Below are 23,484 nucleotides of genomic sequence, written 5' to 3' on the forward strand. Positions count from 1 at the left end.
TGGGTCTTACTTTAGTCTAAAAGACCGTAAACCGCTAAAGATTAAACGGGAGCGCGCGCAGACTGTCTATCTCGCTTGATGAGATTTTTGTTTGGGGTGTCCCGGGTGTGCTACTACTACACCCTGTCTCTATATTTCACGTAATCCTCTGTAGTTAGACATAACTTACACCCTTTATACTATTGAGACTTTTGCTCATCATTTCCTTTTAATTCGAATATTATTAAAATGCTCAAAACTTTTTTAATCTTATAATTGCGGTTTTTTCTATCGCCAGTATCACCATAGACTAAATAAACAATCATAGACTAAATAATAATAAATCTTAATTTTTTTTTGGTCAAATTGGAAGTGAGTGAAATGCGTATAGTCTAAATCTGCTTTTCGTCGACTAAAGCTAAATGTAACTGAATTCTAAATATTTACACCTAAATACCTAAATTTTAATAAATTTCAATGTAACATCACCCTTTTTTCTCCATTAAAAAGAAGTTATTAAAGAAGAGAGCCAGACATCCATCTCTCCAATTCACTTTTCAAAGAAAAATAGTGCAAGTGCAATAATAGACTTTATGCCCAGTGAATTGAAGGTATGTAACCGATTGCTCTACTAAGCGTGAGGCTACTTGGAGTCCTAGGTTGTGATAGTGGCAAGCGATTTAGAACTCTATAAAGCATGGATATGGTTCTAGCTAGTACCTACTTATGATTTTGACTTTCGGATGTTATTTTCGGATGACATTCTATATTTCTTCGCCTTATAGGGAGAACCACGTAAGCGCTTTTTTTTAAAACAAAACCTCGATTTTTTCAATTAATGGCATTCTAGAAAGCTACAAATTGAGACCACAATTTTCTACCTGCATTGAAAGCAAGCAAGTATTATAAGTTAATAAATAATAGAATTTTAAAAACACACTTATATATTTTAGACTGAGTTTTATATTATCATGTAATTTTTATGCAGGTGTATAATAAGTTTGTTAGGTACCTTTAACTTGTTTAATTCATAATTTTCTATGTTACTTAATAATATTGTTGTAATGAAGCTGCTATCACCTGTTACGTTGATGTGCCCTTGCAGGGCGTCACATGTACCTAATACCATGTATGTAACACCTAACTACTTTGCAATGAATAAATGAATATGAAAGCAGCTTGTCTATGGCGAGGTTTTATTAAAAAAAAAAACATGCGATGTGATTTTGCAAAAAGGCGCTTCCGTGGTCTTCTCTATGAAGCGACGATTTGTAATTATATTATATGGGTTTAAATCTAATCACTAGAAGACCTACATGATAAAAATATTAAGCTTAATTTTTTATAACACTATTTTAGGAAGCGATAGATGAAATAAAATTAGTAATAGTTGTTATGCGTAATAGTGCGCTAGAGCAAACTATTCTCTATGTTTAAATCAAATAGGATAGAATTTATATTTCATAATAATTATTTCTAGTTGAAATAAGAATTAAAGGTTTTATGCTGAAAGATAAAATTCTTAAAATTCATAGTTAAATCCAGTATTGTTCAATCTAAGTAATGTTATGCTTTATAGGTTTGTAAAGTTATTCAATATATTCAACACTCTGAATATAGATACAATATGCATTGTCAATTGACACTTTATAAGGAGCTCTACAAAAGTTCGAATTTATCCCAGTCGGAAATCGAACTTGTCTGTGTTCTTTAGCCTAAATGGAAATATCCTTCATGATTCATACCACCACAAACACCACTTCAACATTCACTTCAAACACACCATTCAACAGGGCACTTAATTAATCGCATTCGTTGCGCAAGATTCTCTTTACTAGACAAATGAATCCCTAAATTACAATAAATGTAAAATAGAAAAAGAAAGCAATAATGTTCACGAGAATCCTGCGCAATTAATTCGATTCGATTTAACCACAAATACAAGTTCAATTAATTAAATATTTCAAATACAATTCCCTCTATCACGTTGATTTTATTGCACAAGCGATTTTCGCCAGTTGCAAATGGGAGATACATCCAGTGTTCGGAGCTTGGAGCACAGATAATTTTCTGTTCTGAGGTTTGGCCTTTGCCCTGCAGTGGGTACAGGCGTCGTGGTTGACCTCGAAAGAGATGGCGTGACGACTTGGACGCTTGCCGGAGGGACTGGCCGGAGTACGCATAGGACCGCGAGAAATGGAAAGAGGAAGAGGAGGCCTTTGCCCTGCAGTGGGAACTTGTAGGCTAGATTAGATTAGAGGTTTAAAGAGAAATCGGGAAAATACCAGCAAGTGTCCCAACTGAGTATTGAATGCGTTCTTATACAAAAACTATTGCAAATCTATAATGACATTTTGATATTACAACGTAGCGCTATCGCTTGTGTAGTACAGGACCCGTATTAAAATTCTAGCATGGTGCATATATGACCACAGGAAAGAAAGATAAGAGTACAACCTGTGTGTGTGTGAAAGAGACAGACCAAGAAAATGTACTAATCTGACAACTTTTCTATACACCATGATATAACGCAAAAGACAGACAGGGTGTTAGTGATATCGTAACGAAAACTTTGATGAGTGATTCAGACCATGATTCTGAGGCGGGACTGAAAATAATAAAAAAAAAACAAAAATTGGCATGAATTTTCTGACAGGAAATTCCATTTGTTATCAGCTCGGAATCATGGTCTGAATCATCACCCTCAGTATTCGTTACGATGTCACTAACACACTGTATAACACTCATTTTTGCATTGTCCCAGTCGGGAAGAAAATACTTGTATTCGCAGTTTAAAAAACTAGCATGACAGGCCAAGCGTCTGGCTCTCACCTTGTTGTAGTGCGCGTGCGGGCCGACGGGCCGATGCGCCGATCCGTTGTCCGCAGTGTACGTCTTTACCTGGTGCTGCGTGTCGGTCGCGATGGTGGATATTGCAGACGCCGAGTGAGGAGGCATCGCCTCCCGTCTCTTCTTGCCACCCTTGTAGATGTACTTCGAAGGCCGGACTAGGCTGCGGATGCACGGATTAAGCTTTACGCATTTGGTGAGCGGCGCGTAGAATGGAACGTTCTTAGGATTCAAATTTTGACAGTTTTTGGTGACGAAGATTTCAGCATTTTTTAAAGCACACACAGGAGTGTGTGTATACTTATATACCGTAATCAAATTGTACGTTGGAAGAGCGAATCATTCCCAACACTTCTCTTCTTCTTGGATTAGTTTCATGGAAGCCTTATGACTCTTAAGTGAAAAAATTCGCTGGATGAGATCGACAACGATAAAGATTAATCCTGAACGAAAGCCTAGGTCCCTCATTCGCACGCTCGATAACTAAAGCTCGCCAGAAAATTATATTCAACCGAAACGAAAACTAGGATCTGCTGTACCTTGAAAAAAGCGTGTCGAAACTAGTCCTTACCTAGGATACTGCGGCCCGAACTGTGTATAGCAGCAGTTGTACCAGCAGCCTTTAGAGAAGGGGTTGTACCCCCCGGTGAACTTGCCGGTCACCTGTTCGTTGGTGGTGCGGCCCCGCGACACCAGCACCATGTGGAACCCGGTCAAACCGAATATGGGGATCGCTAACAGGACTATTATGCCCATTATCACCATACTGGTTCAATGGTTAAGGTTTTTGGTGTAGATGTTTCAAGTAGTTACGACAAAACCCAACTACATATTTAGGTAGCATATTTTACGTTTCACTCCCAGGCATAACCCGTCGCTGATGGGAAAGAGTATGGAGTTGGCCACCACGAATCTACTTAGGAAATTTTGTTAATCGATCCGACCGGGATTCGGACTCGCGCAGAATCCCCAATTTGGTGGTGTTTCCATTACATGACTAAAGATAGCTTAAAGTTTCCTTTTTCTTAGTCATCATCTCAAATATTCCGTTTCAGAAGATATTAATTATTGATTTATAATCTATATATAATCTCGTTATAATCTGGGAGTCATCAAAGCTAGAGTGAATAGGCTTTGCTAGGTAAGCGTAATCCACCCTAGACCATCGTCACTTACCATCAGGTGACATTGTGGACAAACGCGAGTCTATTATAATTAACAAAAATTATATTTTGATGTGGGGTTAATTGAAGGTGTTGAGACCCACATGAGAAGATTGGCGTCAAGTTTTAAAAAAGGAACTCCAATCTCATCAGTCATCCCGTGATCGCGACACTTGCAACAGTGTCGAAATATCGGGAGTCTCATATCCCTATTTTGAACGCGGTAAGAACCCGTTATTATGTGTTTTAATTATGATAATAACCGCGTAAACTTAAAACAATGTTTAAAAAAGGATACGAGACAATAGGCTCGACTTGCGTCAATGTGTTGTTATTGTTCATGATGAAGTAAAGACTGAGCCCGAATATGCTCAGCATGTGTATGGACAGTGAGATGAGGAAGAAGAAGAAGAATCTGTAGTTGCGCCGCCCTATGCAGTTGTTCACCCACGGACAGTGGTGGTCGAACGTCTGGAAACAGATAAATAAAAACAATGTTAGAGTCTTTACACACATACATACATAAACAGCCCATGTACGTCCGATTGCTGGGTGCCTCCCCTCAATACACACATTCTTCTTTCACGATTCTTTACATACGGAAGTAAAAAGAAGAGCTGTAACAAAAGATGATTTGACTCTCTACCTCAAGAAATCTCTTCCGGACTCTCTTGCTTGATGAAAAAGGAGATTACGTTAGTACCTACAGCGATCAGAAGATGTTCGTTGATAGTTCTATTACAGCCTGATTGCAATAGGCGTGCGGAGTAAATAATGCTCTTTACGGAAGTGTATATGCTCGCGATGACATTTGCTGTCGACAATTCCGGAACATTGAAGACCTAGACCTTCTGTTCGGTGGATACAGGCGTAGATCAAATCATCGGCGCCCAGCGGTAACAGCAAGACAATCAGATGGAGTTGGCACAAAAGCAACATCCTTCAGCGCAACTTGGTCTTCTGGGGAACTTGAGACGAGTAGGGGGCTGTCTGTCCCCGTCCCCTTATTCCGCGCAGCTCAAAGCGGTTATTATACTATCCAATCCTTCTTGCCCAATGCGTTAACATCAATGTCAATGCAAATTAGTGTCGTGCGAGTCTAATAGCGTCGATTTTCCCGAACTCGATGCGCGACCCCGTGACCTTCACGCATCGGGCTGGGTGGAGTGGCGTTTTTTGCCATTTGGCTACGGAACCGTAATAACAGTCTACTCGCCTCTATACAATGGTTGCAGACGGAGCAGTGAGAGCAGCGTGGCGGCCGATAGAACTTGCATGTGACGCACCACTTCATCCGGACTGTGATGCCGTTTATCTCCACGCTGCGGTACAGTGGCGCTCTGAAGTCATCCTCGCGATCCTCGTCAGGTGGAGCTGGGGAAGAAAAGATATAACTTAACTTTTTTACGGAAGATACACAAGCCAATGACCACTATACCATGATGGTCAGTGACGATGTGGCCGAAGATGGGACATACTTACCTAGAAAGTGCCTATTCAGTCTTGCCTTGAAGAGGCCCAGATTGTACTTATTGGGAAACAGATTCGCACGAGAATTCCAGACCTTAGCCGTTCGCATAAGAAATGAGGAAGCGAAACGCTTCGTACACCTCCTTAAACTTGCAACTACTTACTAATCTCGGGTATCTACGGCACATGCTCTGAATTGACGGATAGACAGAGAGACAAGATATATTGTCGGGGAAATCTTGGGTCGTAGACTCGTGGGAAGACCGAGGATGACATGGTTAGACAACATGAAAGGGTGGACGAGGGTTGCGACTGTCGAAGAGCTATTCGGCTATTCCGTATGGGTACATTCCACGAGCTGATCGTCAACCTCCAGTAATGGAGAGGCACGACAAGAAGAAGACTTACTAATAAAACTACAAAGATGCAAGTTCACAAATCCATGCCAGACGTGGTTATTAGTTGCAGCAATTCGGAAATGCCGACTTTAAAGAAATTATAGACGGGAGTTGTCAAGCTCACGCGTTCCCTATTCCGTTCATCCGAAGTACATGAACCATCTGGTGGGTTAAAATGGCCACATCGATGCAATTCATCTAAGAAAGCAATATTGCAAATTGACATTTGCGCATTTAAAAGTAAGTGCGCAATGCAAACAAATGTCAAAAAGCAATTATGCTTTCTTAGATGAATTGCTTCGATGTAGCCATTTTAACCACCCTGTTCGTGTTCTGTTTTGTGTGAGAAATTTTCGGTATGCGTTTATAACGTTACTCTACTTAGGTAGTTGAAATGGTTTAGATATTTAACTTCCCATGCAACCTCGTACACATTAATCTATGTACCTCAGCCCTAATATCCAAATACATCTAGAAGGAGAATTAACTAATCCCACCTTTAATTAGGTCACATTTTCAAAGGCTTCTCCTAGCAGGTAAAACAGTTATACAATCAACATCTTATGTACGGTCACGAGCATTAATATGTATACACTTTGGTACCATGTCACATTAACTTTTTTGACAAATTGAACTGTAAATCTCACTAAATGTCCAATATGTTAGTGCGACAGAGTCCTAAAGTGGGTACATTATATTGCTCATGACTGTAAAGTCTGTATTAACATACGTTTTGTACTAGACATAACGTCTCCACTCTAGCATGATAGTATATAGATGTAACTAGCTAATTTTCCAACATTTTAATTGTTAACAGCATCTGTGGTCAAGTGGTTTGAACATTGGGCTCACGATCTCGCGGTCCGGGTTCGATTCGATGGGAGCACTATCGAATATAACTTTGTGAGACTATCCTTTGTTTGGCCAGGACATTACCGGCTGAATCACCTTAATGTCCGACGAAACCCTCACCGACTTTAAATATAAAATTACAAATATTATATAAATTCACTCAATTTCCTATAATTTTACTTTATATTGTTTTTATCCAATTTTTTTCTCTATCTTCTAGCTTTAAGTTACCTCAAACACGTGTTGTTTTATTATTTGTTTAAAACTAACTTGAATGTTGTATACGCCTGTAGTGGTATAACATACGGTCATTGTCCGTTGAATTTTATTCATGTAATTTTTATGTATATACCGATGGTGTATCTTAAATACATACATATATAAGTAAAAAAAAAAGGTGTGATGATTTCGTGTTTCGGAAGGCACGTTAAGCCGTTGGTCCCGGACTACTAGCCCAAACGCCTCCACCAATCTGCAGTAGAGCAGAATGGTGGAGTATGCTCCATACTCTCTCCAGTTGTTTCAGGGGCGGCCTGTGCCTAGCAGTGTGACATAGGCTATTTATTTAATCTTTATCTAAACGTGAGTCTTAGGCCTCTGCCTCGAATTTTGCGGGCAGCGGGGCGGCGGCGGCGGCGGCGCGGGAGCGGCAGGATCTTATGCGTATCGTCAAATGGACCGGGTCTCGAAAACAGCGGCGCGGGAGCGGCGCGGGGGCGGGCAACGAGCGGTGCACTCCAGTCGAGCGGTGACCGTTGCGCGTCTGCATTGTAGTACAGTGTTGTACTTTTTTTTCGTGACGTAGGTATCAAAATGTCCTCGGACGTGCAAGAGCAAATTATTTCGGCAATCTTTGAGAGGAGACCCATATGGAACAGCAAAGATGTGAACCATAAAAATAGAAGAATAATTAATCGTTTATGGGAAGAAATAAAAAACGAACTGAATATTGAAGGTAGGTGAATATAAAAATTATTTATTATGTTATTTACAATGTTTATTATGGTTTACAAATTAATTAGTAGCTAATGGGATTATTTACCGCTACAGTGCCGCGCGATCTGCCCGCTGGTTTCGAGAACAGGTATGCGTTGCCCGCCCCTCTCCCGCGCCGCCGCCGCTGCCGCTCCGCTGCCCGCAAAATTCGAGACCGAGGCCTTAGCACGTCACTTTGACACACCCCGGACACTTCATACAAACGACCTCGTTTTAAACAGACACTACATATTGAACTAGTGAACCTAGCTCAGACGCTGGTGGGAGGGCGGAGAGTTGCCGTTCTATGACGTTGGTCTAACAGAAAGCTCGATAAGGTGTTGGTACTTAGTTCATCTTCTTTTTTTTAATTAAAGCTAACTGCACGAAATCTTTAATAAATACGTACAAACATAAGCTAGAATGAGGCCAATTACAAGCTTCCACATATAGAGCCTAATTAAATAGAGAGAGAGTTAGGTATACCTACAAAATTAACTAATGAAATTAAATACTCGCTGCTGAGATTACCAATATCAAATTAGTTGCTGTTGGTAAATTTCAATATAAAATGTTTTTTGATGGTATATAGGGTGTTAGTGACATCGTAACGAAAACTTTGAGGGATGATCGAGACCATGATTCTGAGATGATATCAAGTGGAATTTTCCGTCGCAAAAGTATGGAACAGAAAATAACTTAAAAAAAAAACCCAAATTTTTTTATGAATTTTCCGACTGAAAATTCCACTTGATATCAACTCAGAATCATGATCTGAATCATCCCCTTCAGTATTCGTTACGGTGTCACTAACACCCATACCTACTTGTATGGCTACAGTATGTACTTGTGCGGGGGGTAAGTGACATCGTAACGAATACTGAAGGGGATTATTCAGCTGGTTATTCTGAGTTAATATCAAGTGGAATTTTTCATCGCAAAAGTATAGAATTGAAAATAATTTAAAAAAATCTAAAAAAAAATCATGAATTTTGCGACGGAAAATTCCACTTGACATCAACTCTGAATCATGGTCTGAATCATCCCCCTCAGTATTCGTTACGATGTCACTAACACCCTGTATAAACTAGAGTTAAATCTAGAGTTAAGTCTTGCAATGGATGTGTCTGACTACCCCATTGGGATATAATTGCTTATGTTATGCTAAATGTGAGTTTTGTCTGTCCTAAATTGAATCTAAATAATATGCAAAACTATTAGCATTGTGAATAATAACTTCCAGTTACTTATCAGCGAAAAAGTGAATAGTTATTACTGATAAGAACTATGCCTATCTGTTACTATCATGCTGCTTTTCCACCAGAGCTGTGCGAGGTAGCTAAGCGATGTGCGAGGAAAATATCCACCAATAGAATCACTTCATTTTCATAGCCTCGCTCAGCTCAGCTCTGGTGGAAAAGGGTTTAGCGAAGCGAAGGCATTGGTGCTAATTCCTGCAGACGCCATTTAATTTTATTTTAAGATATACCTGTCATTTTCTTATCCGTAGAAAAAAAAGGGACGGGTAATCGACAGGCATTAAATTTATGGAATACACGTCCATATTAAGCAGAAATCTAAAACAACCGTCTAAAAATTTGACATCGGCCAATAACCCGACAGAATTAAGTAGACAGCACGTCAAACGGTTTGCATACCAGCGAGATGCCTATTTTATTCGCACGGGTTATTCATTCATTTTAAAATTAACTTGTTGACAATCATCCGTCCCTTTCCTTTTCGGTGGATAAGAAAATTGCGGGTAAAATATAATTAGAATGTGTCTGCAGGAATCGGGGCCATTCTGCATATAAAACAAGCGAGAAATGTGTGCGAAGGATCGCACATTTGCGCATTTCGACAGCTCCGCTACACTTCATCGTACGAGACATTTACCTCGGAAAGCTCTGGTGGAAACCCCTACACATTTCCACAGCACAGCTACACATCCTCGTAAGACACATTTTGCTCGCACAGCACTGGTGGAAAACCAGCCTAAGCCTATCTGAAGGACAGTATGAGTGCACTAACGATTATTTCATATGATTTATGAATGGACTCTTATCATTATTAATATCACTTGTGAAATCTGTAGCCAAACCACTATAGGTTTTATCAGTAAAAACAGAATGAAAGTAAACAGTTGACTTGGTACTAAAACGTCCAGTATTTACTTTGGACAATAGAGTCACAATACCTACAGACATAACATAACATCACGCCCGTATCCCCGAAAGGGTAGGCAGAGGTGTATAGCACACCCTTCTCCTCGCCAGCTATATTTATGTCCTATGTCATAGGATATGCCTTTTGCCATTAACCGGGCACATCTCCTGGAAAGCACGTGATCATCATCATCTCCCTAGCCTTATCCCATTTCTCACAGGGTCCGCTTACCTAACCTGGCGATTTGACAGGTCCGGTTTTTTACAGAAGCGACTGCCTGTCTGACCTTCCAACCCGCGAAGGGAAAACCAGCCCAGTATTCCCCCACGAATGACTTCAACTATTAATATCTCCGGCGTTACATGAGCTGATTGTGTATCTTGAGGGCAGTCTCGAAGCTGAGATTGGAATATTGGAATATATACACCATTAACACATGTTTATGAAATACGACGTTCGTGCGTCACCCAACAGGGTCCACATAATATCAGCGTCGTAGTTCACGCCGCGACTTGTGCCGAGTGAGGCCCTTTTATCTCAGGACGTCCACCACCACCTTATGGTCATTTCGACAAACATCCGTCTTGCTTTTTTGTAATTGTTTTAGTGGAAATTTGATATGATGTTGTTGTCTTTTTTGTGTGTGGCGTCCTTTTATAATAAACTTTTTCTATTCTATTCTATTTAGATTAGTTTATTAATACCACCATACGAGTGAGATACAACTCTGTCTAACCCTTCGGGGATAGAGGCGTGATGCTACGTTATGTTACAATGCGTTATATAACAAAAAGTGGACCAAACAAACAGATGGCATTGTTTGCAACATAATAATCTACTAAACACACCTATTACTGACAATTATTCTCGTTCTGTGTACGATATAATACATTATCTGTCAAATTATCACTTGCTATCTCTGGCTGAACGCATAGAAACAACTGATAACGTTGAATATATTTACATTTTAATATTTTAAAAATAATAGTTTAAAAACTAATACTCGCCCAACCCAAAGCGCTTCGCATCGTCCTTCATTATGCGCACCGCTAAGGAGTGGAATTCTCTGCCCTCTTCTGTATTTCCGAATGCATATAACCCTGGTGCTTTCAAGGCCAGAGTGAACAGGCACCTTCTGGGCGAGCTCCATCTTAGGCCTCGTCAATGGCTTTGGGCAAGTCTGGGGCCAAGAGCGAACCCATCAAAGGTAAAAAAAAATCCGACTACTGAAAAATCGCGCTCAAAAGGTATGAAACAAGAAAATATTTCTCTGAAATTCTTCCAAGTAGTGTGCGCGTTTAGGGGATAGTTTCGATCGTGTTGTAAAAAAAATGACATCATCATCATCAGCCCATTAACGTCCCCACTGCTGGGGCACGGTCCCCTATGGATGGATAGGGAGATCGGGCCTTAAACCACCACGCGAGCCCAGTGCGGATTGGTGGTTATTAACGACTGCTAATGCAGCCGGGACCAACTGCTTAACGTGCCTTCCGGCGCTCGGAAGGCACGTTAAGGTCAGGAGCTCGAGATGAAAACTTTTTTTTTGTGGTCACCCATGCTATGACCGGCCGGGAAAAAAAATGTGTTTAATCATAAAGAAAAAAAAATCGCGAAAATGGTTCGCTCGTCCCGGCTTGACAAGAGCTGCGAGTTCAAGTCTCTAACCTAAACTTAGTCCCGTCCGCGTCAGAATTCTTTCGACTTAATTTTCTCTTTGTGAGTTTCCCTAAACACGTGTGAGTGCTACAAAAAGAAAAAAAATGTGTTTATTTTATCAGAAATAATAAAAATAAGAAAGAAGGTACATGAGTGATGTAGGGCGCATTATATGTTTTGCTAATGAACAGACGTTCCCAAATTGGGCGATACTTGTATCTTGTTCTTGTATTGTTTGTTCAGTTTTACGCGCGAAAAGGTAACATACAGATAGTATATCTGTTATCTTCTTCTATCGTGTGGATTGTGAGGTGAGTTACCAACCCCATCAACCCTGGTGTCAAGGTTACTACTGAGCCGCCATAGGCCCCTGACATGACTCATGTAACGACTACGTACTTACATCAGTAAGTAATAACCGGGACCAACGGCTTAACGTGCCTTCCGAAGTACGGATCTTTTTACTTTTAGGACAATCAGGTGATCAGCCTGCAATATCCTAACCAAACTAGGGATCACAGTGATTTTTGTGATTATCATATCTGTTATAATTGGGTATTTGAGTGGGTCAAAGATAAATTATAAAATGTAAATCTAGAAATCGAAGCCAATCTACGATAGTTAGAAATCAATCTTATTTTACTTTTCGACTTATTTTCGAATTCTATTTATGAATTAAATTACAATGAGTACGACGTTTGACCGCTTTTTTTGATGACGTCACAGGACATTATTTCCGTACATACTCCAAAGATCACTTTCGTTTTGACGTTTCGTAAAAAGTACCTCATTTGACTAGGTTGTCAAGCAGCCTATTTAAAAAGTCTTATTTCGTATCAATCGATGTAGTTCGAACTGTTATTCATTTTTCCAATAACTTCCTATGAGAGCCACAATGGAGCAACCTAATGGAATAGAACGAGTCCCATCTGTATTCTACAGGAAAAAAGTCACGAATAGGATTCCTACTCAATAGGGTAGTTTCCAACTAGTCAAATTAGTTTTTTTTTACTAAATATCAAAACACGAAATTACTATAGAATTTGGATTGAATCTTGGAAAAACGTGATAAAATGTCGGACTTATTATTACGTTTTTCTTGATTGAAATTCATAAATAAGTTAAATAGAAAAAAGCAAATGTTTTTCGTTAGTTTTACTGACCTGTCTTTATTTAGTAATCAGAATTATATTATTATAATTTAGCTTAAACCTAGTACACGACCCAAAGGCTAGACATCTTGGATATAGGTACAATGTATCTGTGTGTGTGACGTCTGACGCCATACTATTGAAGACTAAAGACCGAGGGGGTGAGGTAAACCTAGCTCAGCCACTGGTGGGGAGCGAAGAGGTGTCGTTCTACACGTAGTCACATAACATAACATAATATAAACAGCCTATATACTACCCACTGCTGGGCACAGGCCTCCCCTCAATCAACCGGTGGGGGTATGGACCATACTTCACCACGCTGCTCTAATGCGGGTTGGTGGAGGTGTTTTTACGGCTGATAGCCGGGACCAACGGCTTAACGTGCCCTCCGAAGCACGGAATCATCTATACGTAGTATTATTCCTTATTCTATGCTAATGGACTTAACAGGGCACATGAAATATACTACAAACGAATATGTAAATAGATAAGTGGGGTTATTTTTACATCTAACTCGCTGCAAAGTCGATAGCAAAGAAAAGTTCAACCTGTGCAGTGCCGCATTTAAGCTTACGTAGGCTACATAGAAAGGCGGGTTGGGCGGAAGGCAATAGGGAAACCACTGCCCTATTTGTCCCTAAAAAGTAGCATGGAGAATACTACACCGACAAGAGCGTGGCTCTTAAATTAGTGATGAGACTACATAGCTCGGCGAGGAGCTCGGTGGCGCAGCGGTAAACGCGCTCGGTCTGCGATTGTTGAAGTTAAGCAACTTTCGCAAAGGCGACCGGCGGTCATAGGATGGGTGACCACAAAAAAAAATGTTTTCATCTCGAGCTCCTCCGTGCTTCGAAAGGCACGTTAAGCCGTTGCTCCCGGCTGCATTAGCAGTCGTTAACAACCATTAATCCGCACTGGGCCCGCGTGGTGGTTTAAGGCCCGATCTCCCTATCCATCCATAGGGAAGGCCCGTGCCCCAGCAGACGTTACGGGCTACGTTAATGGGCTGATGATGATGATGAGGCTACATATTATGGTATAATAGACTAGGGGCCTCCGCTACACCAACCTAATCACTTCTTGCCACAAAATAGGCATTTGTTAGAAAACTACGTAGATGCCAACCGCCATCACTGTGTGGTGAAATTTTATAACTAGCCAAACCCAAAGATGTTCCTCTAGTTATTAAATAACTTGTAATGTATATCCTCATTGGTTTTTAAAAGATGTGTTGCTGTTGCAGTTTCTTGTCATTTCTTCTCCTCAGCCATAACACCTTGCGAAATGACGTAAATTCAAAAATGTTACATTGACCTTCAACAAGTTTATCCATGATAATTACGTTGAATAAATGATTCTGATTTCTGATGCTACTAAATAAAATCAAGTATTTTTACGGCAATTGCGAGTGTTTTATTTTTTTGACGTGACCTATTGTTGGTTTGCTGCAGATGGCATTGAGTACTTGCCTCGCTGAGGGGTCTCAACCGGTACAAAAAGGCGCGAACCTCGGCTCAGGGCGTCGTTTGAGGGGATCATATTTGAAAGAATCGACCCTAGTAGGTCGATAGCGGTAAGCCCCGGGTGAGGAAAGACATCGACGCCGGTGGGGTCGGTATCGGAGTTCTGAAGTGTTTGATGTCGCGAGCTGATTGGCCGCCTAATAAGCGAGCTAGTAAATTCTTAGTTATTGTATTGTATTATTGAATTGTAAATAATGCGGGGTTAAGTCGAGTCTGAGTCAGATTTTTTCAATTTAACTTTTTCACGGCCTCCGTGGTCCAGTGGTTAAACGTTGGGCACACGATCCGGAGGTCTCGGGTTCGAATCCCGAAGGGACATATCGCAAAATCACTTTGTGATCCCTAGTTTGGTTCCGACAATACAGGTTGATCACCTGATTGTCCAAAAGGTAATATGATCCGTGCTTCGGAAAGCACGTTAAGCCGTTGGTCCCGATTACTACTTACTGATGTAAGTTAGTAGTCGTTACATGAGCCATGTCAGAGGCCTTTGGTGGTTCAATAATAACCCTGACACAAGGGTTGATGAGGTTGGTAATTCACCTCACAATCCACACGATAGAAGAGAATTTAATTTTTTTGGGAATTCTATTTTATACCTTAAAATGGGGCCCCCACCTCTCATGTGTAGCCTGGGGGCCCGCAGACCCGAAATGCGGCGCTGGCGCTACCTCGCCACAAATAGACCCAACTTCAGCCTTACGATGGATTCTACAAATACAAACCCAGTAGGCTATTTACATTTCTTAGTAGCAGTTAATAGGATGAGAAAGGGTAAGGCTTAAGGCCTTTACCCGATAGTGATGTGACACACACATACTTTTTTTTCCGGTTTCAAGCTACTTGCAATCGGTCGGGCGACCTTTTTTTTTGACGAGACTTATTGTAGATTTGCCGCAGATGGCATTAACTACTTGGCCGGACAAATGGGGAGCGCTGAGCTACTCAGATCACACGCCTACACAAGTAAAATACGCAAGATTGCAGCCTAGTCTAAAATTCAAGATAGTAAATATAATTTAACCTTCGAAACTGCGACTTAAATGGACTATCTTTATGCTGATCTAATGGCTAATGTAATTAACTATCAGCCGGTTCAACTTCTGCCATGACGTACAGATCAATACGCGAAAATATCATTTGGATTCGAAGCTGACCCTAATTTACGAGTAATAACGTACATCTATTATATTGTAATACTAGCTTTTTCCCGTGGCTTCGCTCGTGTTAAATTCGGGGTAACTCGGTTCTCCTTTCCTAATGTACCAATCTTTAGCTTCCTACCATGAAAATTGCGATAAATCCCATATAAAATTTCATCCCATCTTTCAAGAGGTTGGAGGCAGATTTCCAATGATACACGATTTTATTGTTAGTCCTAAATAGGCCGCATACCAATTGTTAGCTTTCTTGGAAATTGCGGAATGCTCCATACAAACTGTTCGGCTCTTGTGTGTGGACTGTAGTTGTAGTAGATGGTGAGAAATCAAGGGTTCTACTTTCAAAACACCAGTTTATTCCTTGTCACTATTTAATTATGTTTTTATAATTGTTAAAATACACTTTTGCGGGACGCGTCGGACATTCAATTCTATACAATATTGCCATGTAAAAAATATTATTAACTATAAATGTTTATACTTGTGTTGCCAGTAACACAAACTTACATCCTCCATTTTAGGGAAGTGGGGGGTTAGAAAGAGACAAAAAGCAGCCTAAGTCACTCTCCATCCCTTCAACTATCTCCACTTAAAAAATCACGTCAATTCGTTGCTCCGTTTTGCCGTGAAAAGCGGACAAACAAACAGACACATACACTTTCGCATTTATAATATTATGTTTATGTTTATGTATGGATAAAGTATCGTTTGTACACTAATAGAAGGATTAACGACCTTCGTGGTCCTGTGGTTGAGCGGTCACTCACGATTCGGAGGTCCCGAGTTCAAATCCCAATGAGGGTATATCACAAAAATCACTTTGAGAAACTAGGGATCTAGTTTCGTTAGGACACAAACACTATCCCACGCTTATTATTATAAATAATAGGCTAGTTTCCAACTAGTCAAATCAGTTACTTTTTACTAAACGTCAAAACACGAAATTACTATGGAATTTGTATGAAAAAGCACTCTGTGACGTCATAGAAAAACGTGACAAAATGTCGGACTTACTATTACGTTTTTCTTGATTAAAATTCATAAATAAGTTTAATAGAAAAAAGAAAATGTTTTTCGTTAGTTTTAGATGTGTCTTTATTTAGTAATCAGAATTTCATAATTTATCTTGAACCTAGTACACGACCCTATACTGTATACACAGTCTATAATTCAAACTGTAACATCAACATAATAAAATGCCTAGCACCTGATTTGGAGTGCGGAGGGGCTGGTGATCTGTCATACAACATACATACATAAACTCACGCCCGTAATCCCAAATGGGGTGGGCAGAGCCACAAGTAATCAAAGACAACTTGCAGCCACTGTTGATACGAAGTCCTAAGATGGATATGATGAACCTTATGGTGATAAGGGATCAGCCTATCGCCCATAACATTAGTCCATCATGTTAGAGGACGCAATCCCTCTGTCGGTTTTTACGACATGCCCGGGAAGACAAGCAGCTGAACGTATTCTATGTTTTTTATTTGCTCCCAGAACAGCATAGAAGCAATACAGGGACAAACACATAGATGTTATAGTCTCTCAAACAGATGTTATAGTTATGCCTTTGTTATGTCGTTATGTTGTTTGTTAAACTGTCTGTGTGGCAGAAAATAAAGCTTTATTAATTATTACAGGCTAATTGCCCGATTGCCCGAAAGTAGGTTGATCCGTGTTTAGGAAGGCGCGTTAAGCTGTCGGTCCCGGTAACCACTTACCGATGTAAGTACGTAGTCGTTACATGAATTATGTCAGGGGCCTATGGCGGCTCAATAATAGCCCTGACACCATGGTTGCTGAGGATGGTCACCCACCTCACAAACTCACAACGAACACACGATAATCGGAAAAACAATGGACCATTATATAGCGATAGGTTGATTACCTGTCACCATTATGATTCATCACAGGTTTAAGCACAAGCCCAATTTGGTCATCAGTTGAATTAAATTGTATGGAATCCATTAATATGTTGACTCACTTTTCGTTCTATCGTGTCGGTTCCAAGGTGAATTACTAACCCCATCAACCCTGGTGTCAGGGTTATTATTGAGCCGCCATGGCCCCTGATATGACTCATGTAACGACTACGTACTTACATCTGTAAGTAATAACCGGAACCAAAGGCTTAACGTGCCTTCCGAAGCACGGATCATCTTACATTTGGACAATCAGGTGATCAGCCTGAAATGTCCTAACCAAACTAAGGATCAGAAAGTGATTTTTGTGATTTGTCCCCATCGGGATTCGAACTCGGGACCTACGGATCGTGAGCACAACGCTCAACCACTGGACCACGGAGGCCGTTGTTGACTCACTCACCTTTTGGTATAACCCCCGGGTCCATGAAAGTGGCCAGTGTAAAATTGGCCAAAACAAAAAAAGTTATAACACCTTGGTATGCAGGAACCCATGGATGCCTTTGGAGGTAGTACTGGCAGCTGAAACAAACAAAATATACAGTATTGTTTTTTTTTTTAGGTTTTGGAGTAATATACTAAAGAAGAGACATAAGCTGAACCATTTGTCTGTATTTACGAGTACTCTAATAGGTTAGTTTCCAACTAGTCAAATCAGTTACTTTTTATCAAACGTCAAAACACGAAATTACTATGGAATTTGTATGAAAAAGTACACTGTCGTCATAGAAAAATGTGATTAAATGTCGGACTTATTATTACGTTTTTCTTGATTAAAATTCACAAAAAAGTTAAATAGAAAAAAAAAGAAAATGTTTTTCTTTAGTTTTAGATCTATCTTTATTTAGTAATCAGAATTTCATAGTTTATCTTAAACCTAATACACGATCCAATCGTATTTATATCATATTCTGTGTACAATAAATTTAACATAACATCACGCCCGTATCCCCGAAGGGGTAGGCAGAGCTTTAAAGCAAGGATATATAACCACTCCTCGCCAGCATAACATTTCAGCACCCCGATACCGACCCCGCCGGGGTGATCGACGATTTCCCTCAATAAGCACTCATCGCTATCGACCCACTAGAGTCGATTAATTCTTTCAAATATTTGTCCTCTCAGACGACGCCCTGAGCCGAGGTTCGCGCCCAACCGGGCACTCTCAGGCCTGTTGTCTTAAACGTTGTACTGGGTGAGAGCCTTCAGCGCTCCCCATTTGTCCGGCCAAGTAGTTAATGCCATCTGCGGCAAATCTACAAGTCACAAAAAAAACTCCTCGTCTGCTACGGTTATATCGCATGTGATAGGGGCGAGCCTTCAAACCCGAGACTTTTTTCTGATCCCAATATTTCGGGATTTTACATTTTCAATCGGGATTTAAATTAGTATTAATAAAAACTGAAAAAAAATACATTTTTATCTACCTCTACAGGCAGACAACATGTGACACATCTTTACGTATACTTAAATATTTTAATTCAATATGTATTAAATCTAGTGTAGTTCAGATGATAGCGTGGTCGTATGCCAATCTGTCGTAAGAGTTCACTTGCTACGGCTTTTTTGACATGACTTGTAGGTTTACCTCAAAAGGCGTTAACTACTTGTCTGGACAAATGGGGACCGCTGGGGGAAAGCTTATTACGGCGTGTTATCTACTTACTTCTTAGATATGCATAATTGTTTTGTTTGTAGATAGGAATTTCAGAAACATTATTCTATGGTTTCATACTTTTTAGAGAGCAATTTTACCCTGGACTGGTTTTAAGAATTTAAATTATTTTTTTACATACATAAATATAGATAAAGACTGAAACGTAACATTATAATTTCGCTCATCTCATTAAGTTACAAGTAACTATCGTCTAATTAGTATTCATTACAACAGTAGTTATGATAATAACAACAATTAAATTAAAACAATTACTAAGAGCACTGAAATTGTTTTTTGACAGTTTCTTGTAATTTGCTACATGTTTGGAACAAAATGGGGTACTATGAAAAGTTTACAGCATAAGCATAAAGGCGGGAATACACATGCCGGGAGCTGGCACACTTGCATACCAGCACAAGCTCCTAGCACGCGCGGTGGTCATCGAGATCACCCCCGATTGTCCGAAAGTAAATGAACATTGCTTCGAAAAGGATGTTAGGCAGTCGGTTCCAGCTTTTTTATTTGTATGTATTTTAGATGTATTGTCATAGCGCGAGCACCTTGGTTCACTCGCATGGACGAACTTCACGACTACTTCAGGATGAAGGAGGACAGTTAAGCAAGAAATTGCCACCACCACAAGGCTATACAGAGATCGAATTCATCACCAAAACAAACTGGCCCAGAGTTTAAGTGACAACCACTATATGCGACGCCTGAAAAGGACGCACATATGGGATAACATACAGTAGCACCTTAATGAAGGCAGACTTCTAATGAGGGGGCCTGTCCTGCTGGCCACTAAAACCAAACCATCAAAACTGCTTATGGTCAGTCGACCGATCGCATGTTTGGGCACAAAAAAAAAGATGTTTTGTAGATTTTCCGCAAAACGGTTCCAGCAACTATCATTGCTACTTAAGTAAGTACACATGAGCCATCATGAGCCTTGTCAAGGGCCTATGGGTACCTACATCAGGGTCGATGAGGTTGGTTATTAATCAGATCTCACAACCAACACAACAATACGAGAAAAGAACATTATTTTTACAATAACAACATTATGTTTGGGCACAAAAATGAAAAAAAAAAAAAATTTACATAAATAAATTACAGATAGACACAGAATGTTGTCTAACACTCACGTCGTGCGTAATTCCACAAACCACAAGAGTAAAACTTGTTACCACACTTTACTTTGTCTTAAGTCCCAAGACAGATACAATGAACCACACAGTGACATAATTAACTAAGGTAATTAACCTTGTTCTGTGTTTGTTATTATTACAATCTTTTTAGAATCTTGCCTGTTACGTACAGACAAGAAAGACGGACGGACAAGAAAGGAAAATGTCACTAACATAAATAAAATGTTTTGATCAAAAGAAACCTGACAGAGGGCAGCAGTAACTGACAGTACTATTCAGAGGTGGAGGACAGGAGTCTTAATACGGCTTTGAAATAGACTACTCTGAGCGCCATCCCAATCGCGTCAGACAGAAAGAGCGGGGCGGAAGGCAAGAGGGAAACCGCTGCCCTATTTTTCCCTAAAAAAGTAGCATGGAGAATGCTACATCAACAAGAGCGTGGCTGATCATGATGATGATCAAAAGAAAACTAAGAAGTCGAACTAAAACAGATCAAGCAAACTTACTCAAACAGCTTAATAAACCTCATAGCTACAATGTCAAGTTATGTTGAAAATAATCACCTATTAATTGCCCCTGTCAGTCGCCGTTAGTAACAGTGTAGGCAGATAATTAGAGCGAAACTGCAGTAGTAAACACTACCCTCGTTATCAATCTGATGTTCCATTGCCTCTCGTTTACATAGTCCGTTTACTTTGTGGGTTACTGATGTGGTTGCTCTGTGGCATAGGTATGCGAATAATTATTTTTCAGTAAGTAATTAAGTCTAATAGTAATACTGCAAAAAAGAAGTCCCTTTCCAAGAGGTATACAATAAATAGAAACAAAGTAATTATCCAAAAACTGTGTGAAAAAGGTTACCACAAAGTCAGTGACTACTTAGAAGACAGGATTGCTGGGGAATAACCATATGGGAAAGAATATTAGGCAGCCAAATTACTGAAATTGTATTAAAACATTTCTTAAGAACATTGTAAAATGAGCAATGTAAAAAGAGTAAAAATTAATAATAACTTTATTTAGGTAGACAGACACAAGTCGCGCCTAAATACCTAGTGAGGTGAGCAGATCAACAAATGAGTAGCGGAGAACTTGCATACATAGTAGGAATACTTAGAATTAAAGTCATATAAAAAATGGTACAATCATAGAGCAAAAACGCATAAGGGGGCAGCACAAAGACACCTGGCGATGCTCTTGACTACAGAGGCTGCAAAAGATCGCGAGGAATTAAAATCTTTTATTTGAGCCCTACATCACAACAGGGGGATGAAAGGATTAGAAGAAGAAGAAGAAACAAGCATAGATCAAACTACACGGTATTGACTCTTTAATTGAGTGCAATAGTGAATTTCACACTTTTGGTTTCATAATGGAAGGAAGGTGTAATGCTGTAATGTTCTTTTGTAAAGTGATGATTTGACCAACATTAAACTCTGTATCAAACACATAAACATACATACATAAACTCACGCCCGTAATCCCTAATGGGGTGGGCAGAGCCACAAGTAACCAAAGACAACTTGCAGCCACTGTTGATACGAATTCCAAAGATGGATATGATGTCTGTATCAAACTACACGATATTGACTCTTTAATTGAGCGCAATAGTGAATTTCACACTTTTACTGTCTATCTATCATCATCTGTGTTAATTTGTTTTGTATGTTGTGTGCAATAAAGTATATTTGATTGATTGATTAACTTTTGGTTTCACAAAGGAAGGAAGATGTAATGCTGTAATGTTCTTTTGTAAAGTGATGATTTGACCAACATTAAACCGGCAACACTATGTAAACTATGAAGCCGGCATTACCACCAAGAGTGGCTCAAGCCTTGATAAAAAATTGATAAAAAAAAGGAACAATGGTGACTCATTACATTGTTGCCTTATAGTGGAAACTTTTTGAAAAATCGCATTCGGATTTTTGCAATAGACAAGCTACTTTCAATCAAGGCACAAATTTATGGTCAATTTTTTTATGCGGAATTAAATTATTTTAAAGAAATTGCAGATTTGTTGAAGAAAATCACTACCAAATGTGATTATGTGGTTTTCAGTATAATGTGTACTATAAGGTGTGTGTGGATGATAAAAATAATTTTATAAAAAAATAGTTAATAGTTTTTATGTAAATTAAATTTTACTATAAAATGAATTACTGTTTGGCTTTTACTACCTTATTTTACTTTTAAAAACACTGTTTATTGTTGCATCAAATAAGATATGTGGAACAAATATTAACTTAAAAAATAAAATCATCAGTGGAAAGGGCAAAAAGAAAGATATATAAATCTACCAAAATAGGTACTTTTACAAACCAAAAAAAAAATACATAGCTTTTGTGAGGTAAATATGAGGTGTTTATGTACATTACCTAAAAGTTTGCTGTGCATGCAAATGATTGATTCACAATTTATAAGACCTACAGTCATTCCTTACATTATTCAAATATAGCATCCAATAATTGGATAAGCAAAGGTAACCACCAGTAATAACTGCCAGTAATAAATAATAATAATATAGTTACTAAAAACACAATCAAAATCACATTACAGCATTGTTTATTATTGACTCATGCTGCCTTCCGTCAGGTCATCTTTTGTTTATACCAGTTTGGTTAGCCACTTCAAATATTCATAACTTATATAGCCACAACTGTATGTACACCTTTGACATTCTTATAAGAGAAGTATGGGATTATTATTAATGTTATGCTAATGTAAATATGACGTTAATTGCCCAGGCATGGCTTCATCACATCAGTTATACTTCTTACACCAACCACTACAATGACACTTACCCTAGGTCCACATGAAATCGAGCACAGCGCCACAAGGGCCTGACTGATAACACAAAAAGTCACACAGGGCAAAGGTGTAATCCCAAGATATTAATAGATACAATCCAACAATCCTGTGTGAAAGTTGTCAAGCCAAAAATGAGATTTGTACTTGTTCGACATGTTGTGTACTTACGGGAAATAAAAAAATAGGGACGTCGTGCCCAACAGTAGCGCCCAGGCGAACGTCGCAGGGATGTATCTCGTTTTGAGGTCGCATTTGGGCATATTGTGTCAGTTTTTTTCCCCTAAAAGCAAAATTAACTCAATTTTATTCACTACAGATCAACATGGCCGCACCTATTACTTTGACAGATTGACAGAAACAGTGTTGCCGGCATATTATAACATTATATTTTGTGTTGAGAAGTGAAAAACCGACAACGCACAATATTTGATTCGATGATCCAATCTTCATAGTTGCTCATCGAGGGTTGTGGTTTGTGCGCAGTTTTTTTTTACAATAAAATGAAGGTCTGGCAAACGCTGGCTCTCAGACTATTCATTATTTTTTCTGTACAAACCTACTATTATTTTACATTGAGAGAAAGCAACTTTGTTT

General features: G+C 39.4%; 1 protein-coding gene across 1 annotated transcript in view; it reads right to left on the bottom strand.

Moving 5' to 3' along the window:
• Window positions 1-23,227, bottom strand: part of LOC126372136 (palmitoyltransferase ZDHHC8) — a 41,987-nt gene extending 18,760 nt beyond the window's left edge. Inside the window, exons 1-6 of the mRNA XM_050017738.1 lie at window positions 23,059-23,227; window positions 17,678-17,796; window positions 5,209-5,366; window positions 4,291-4,463; window positions 3,401-3,595; window positions 2,812-2,992 (exon numbers count right to left, since the gene is read on the bottom strand). Of these exons, the coding sequence (XP_049873695.1) occupies window positions 2,812-2,992; window positions 3,401-3,595; window positions 4,291-4,463; window positions 5,209-5,366; window positions 17,678-17,796; window positions 23,059-23,150 (918 nt within the window). The 5' untranslated portion in view covers window positions 23,151-23,227. The remainder of the gene's footprint in view (window positions 1-2,811; window positions 2,993-3,400; window positions 3,596-4,290; window positions 4,464-5,208; window positions 5,367-17,677; window positions 17,797-23,058) is intronic.
• Window positions 23,228-23,484: the final 257 nt, after the last annotated feature.

This window comes from Pectinophora gossypiella, chromosome 13, assembly GCF_024362695.1.
Source record: "Pectinophora gossypiella chromosome 13, ilPecGoss1.1, whole genome shotgun sequence".
Lineage (NCBI taxonomy): Eukaryota > Metazoa > Arthropoda > Insecta > Lepidoptera > Gelechiidae > Pectinophora > Pectinophora gossypiella.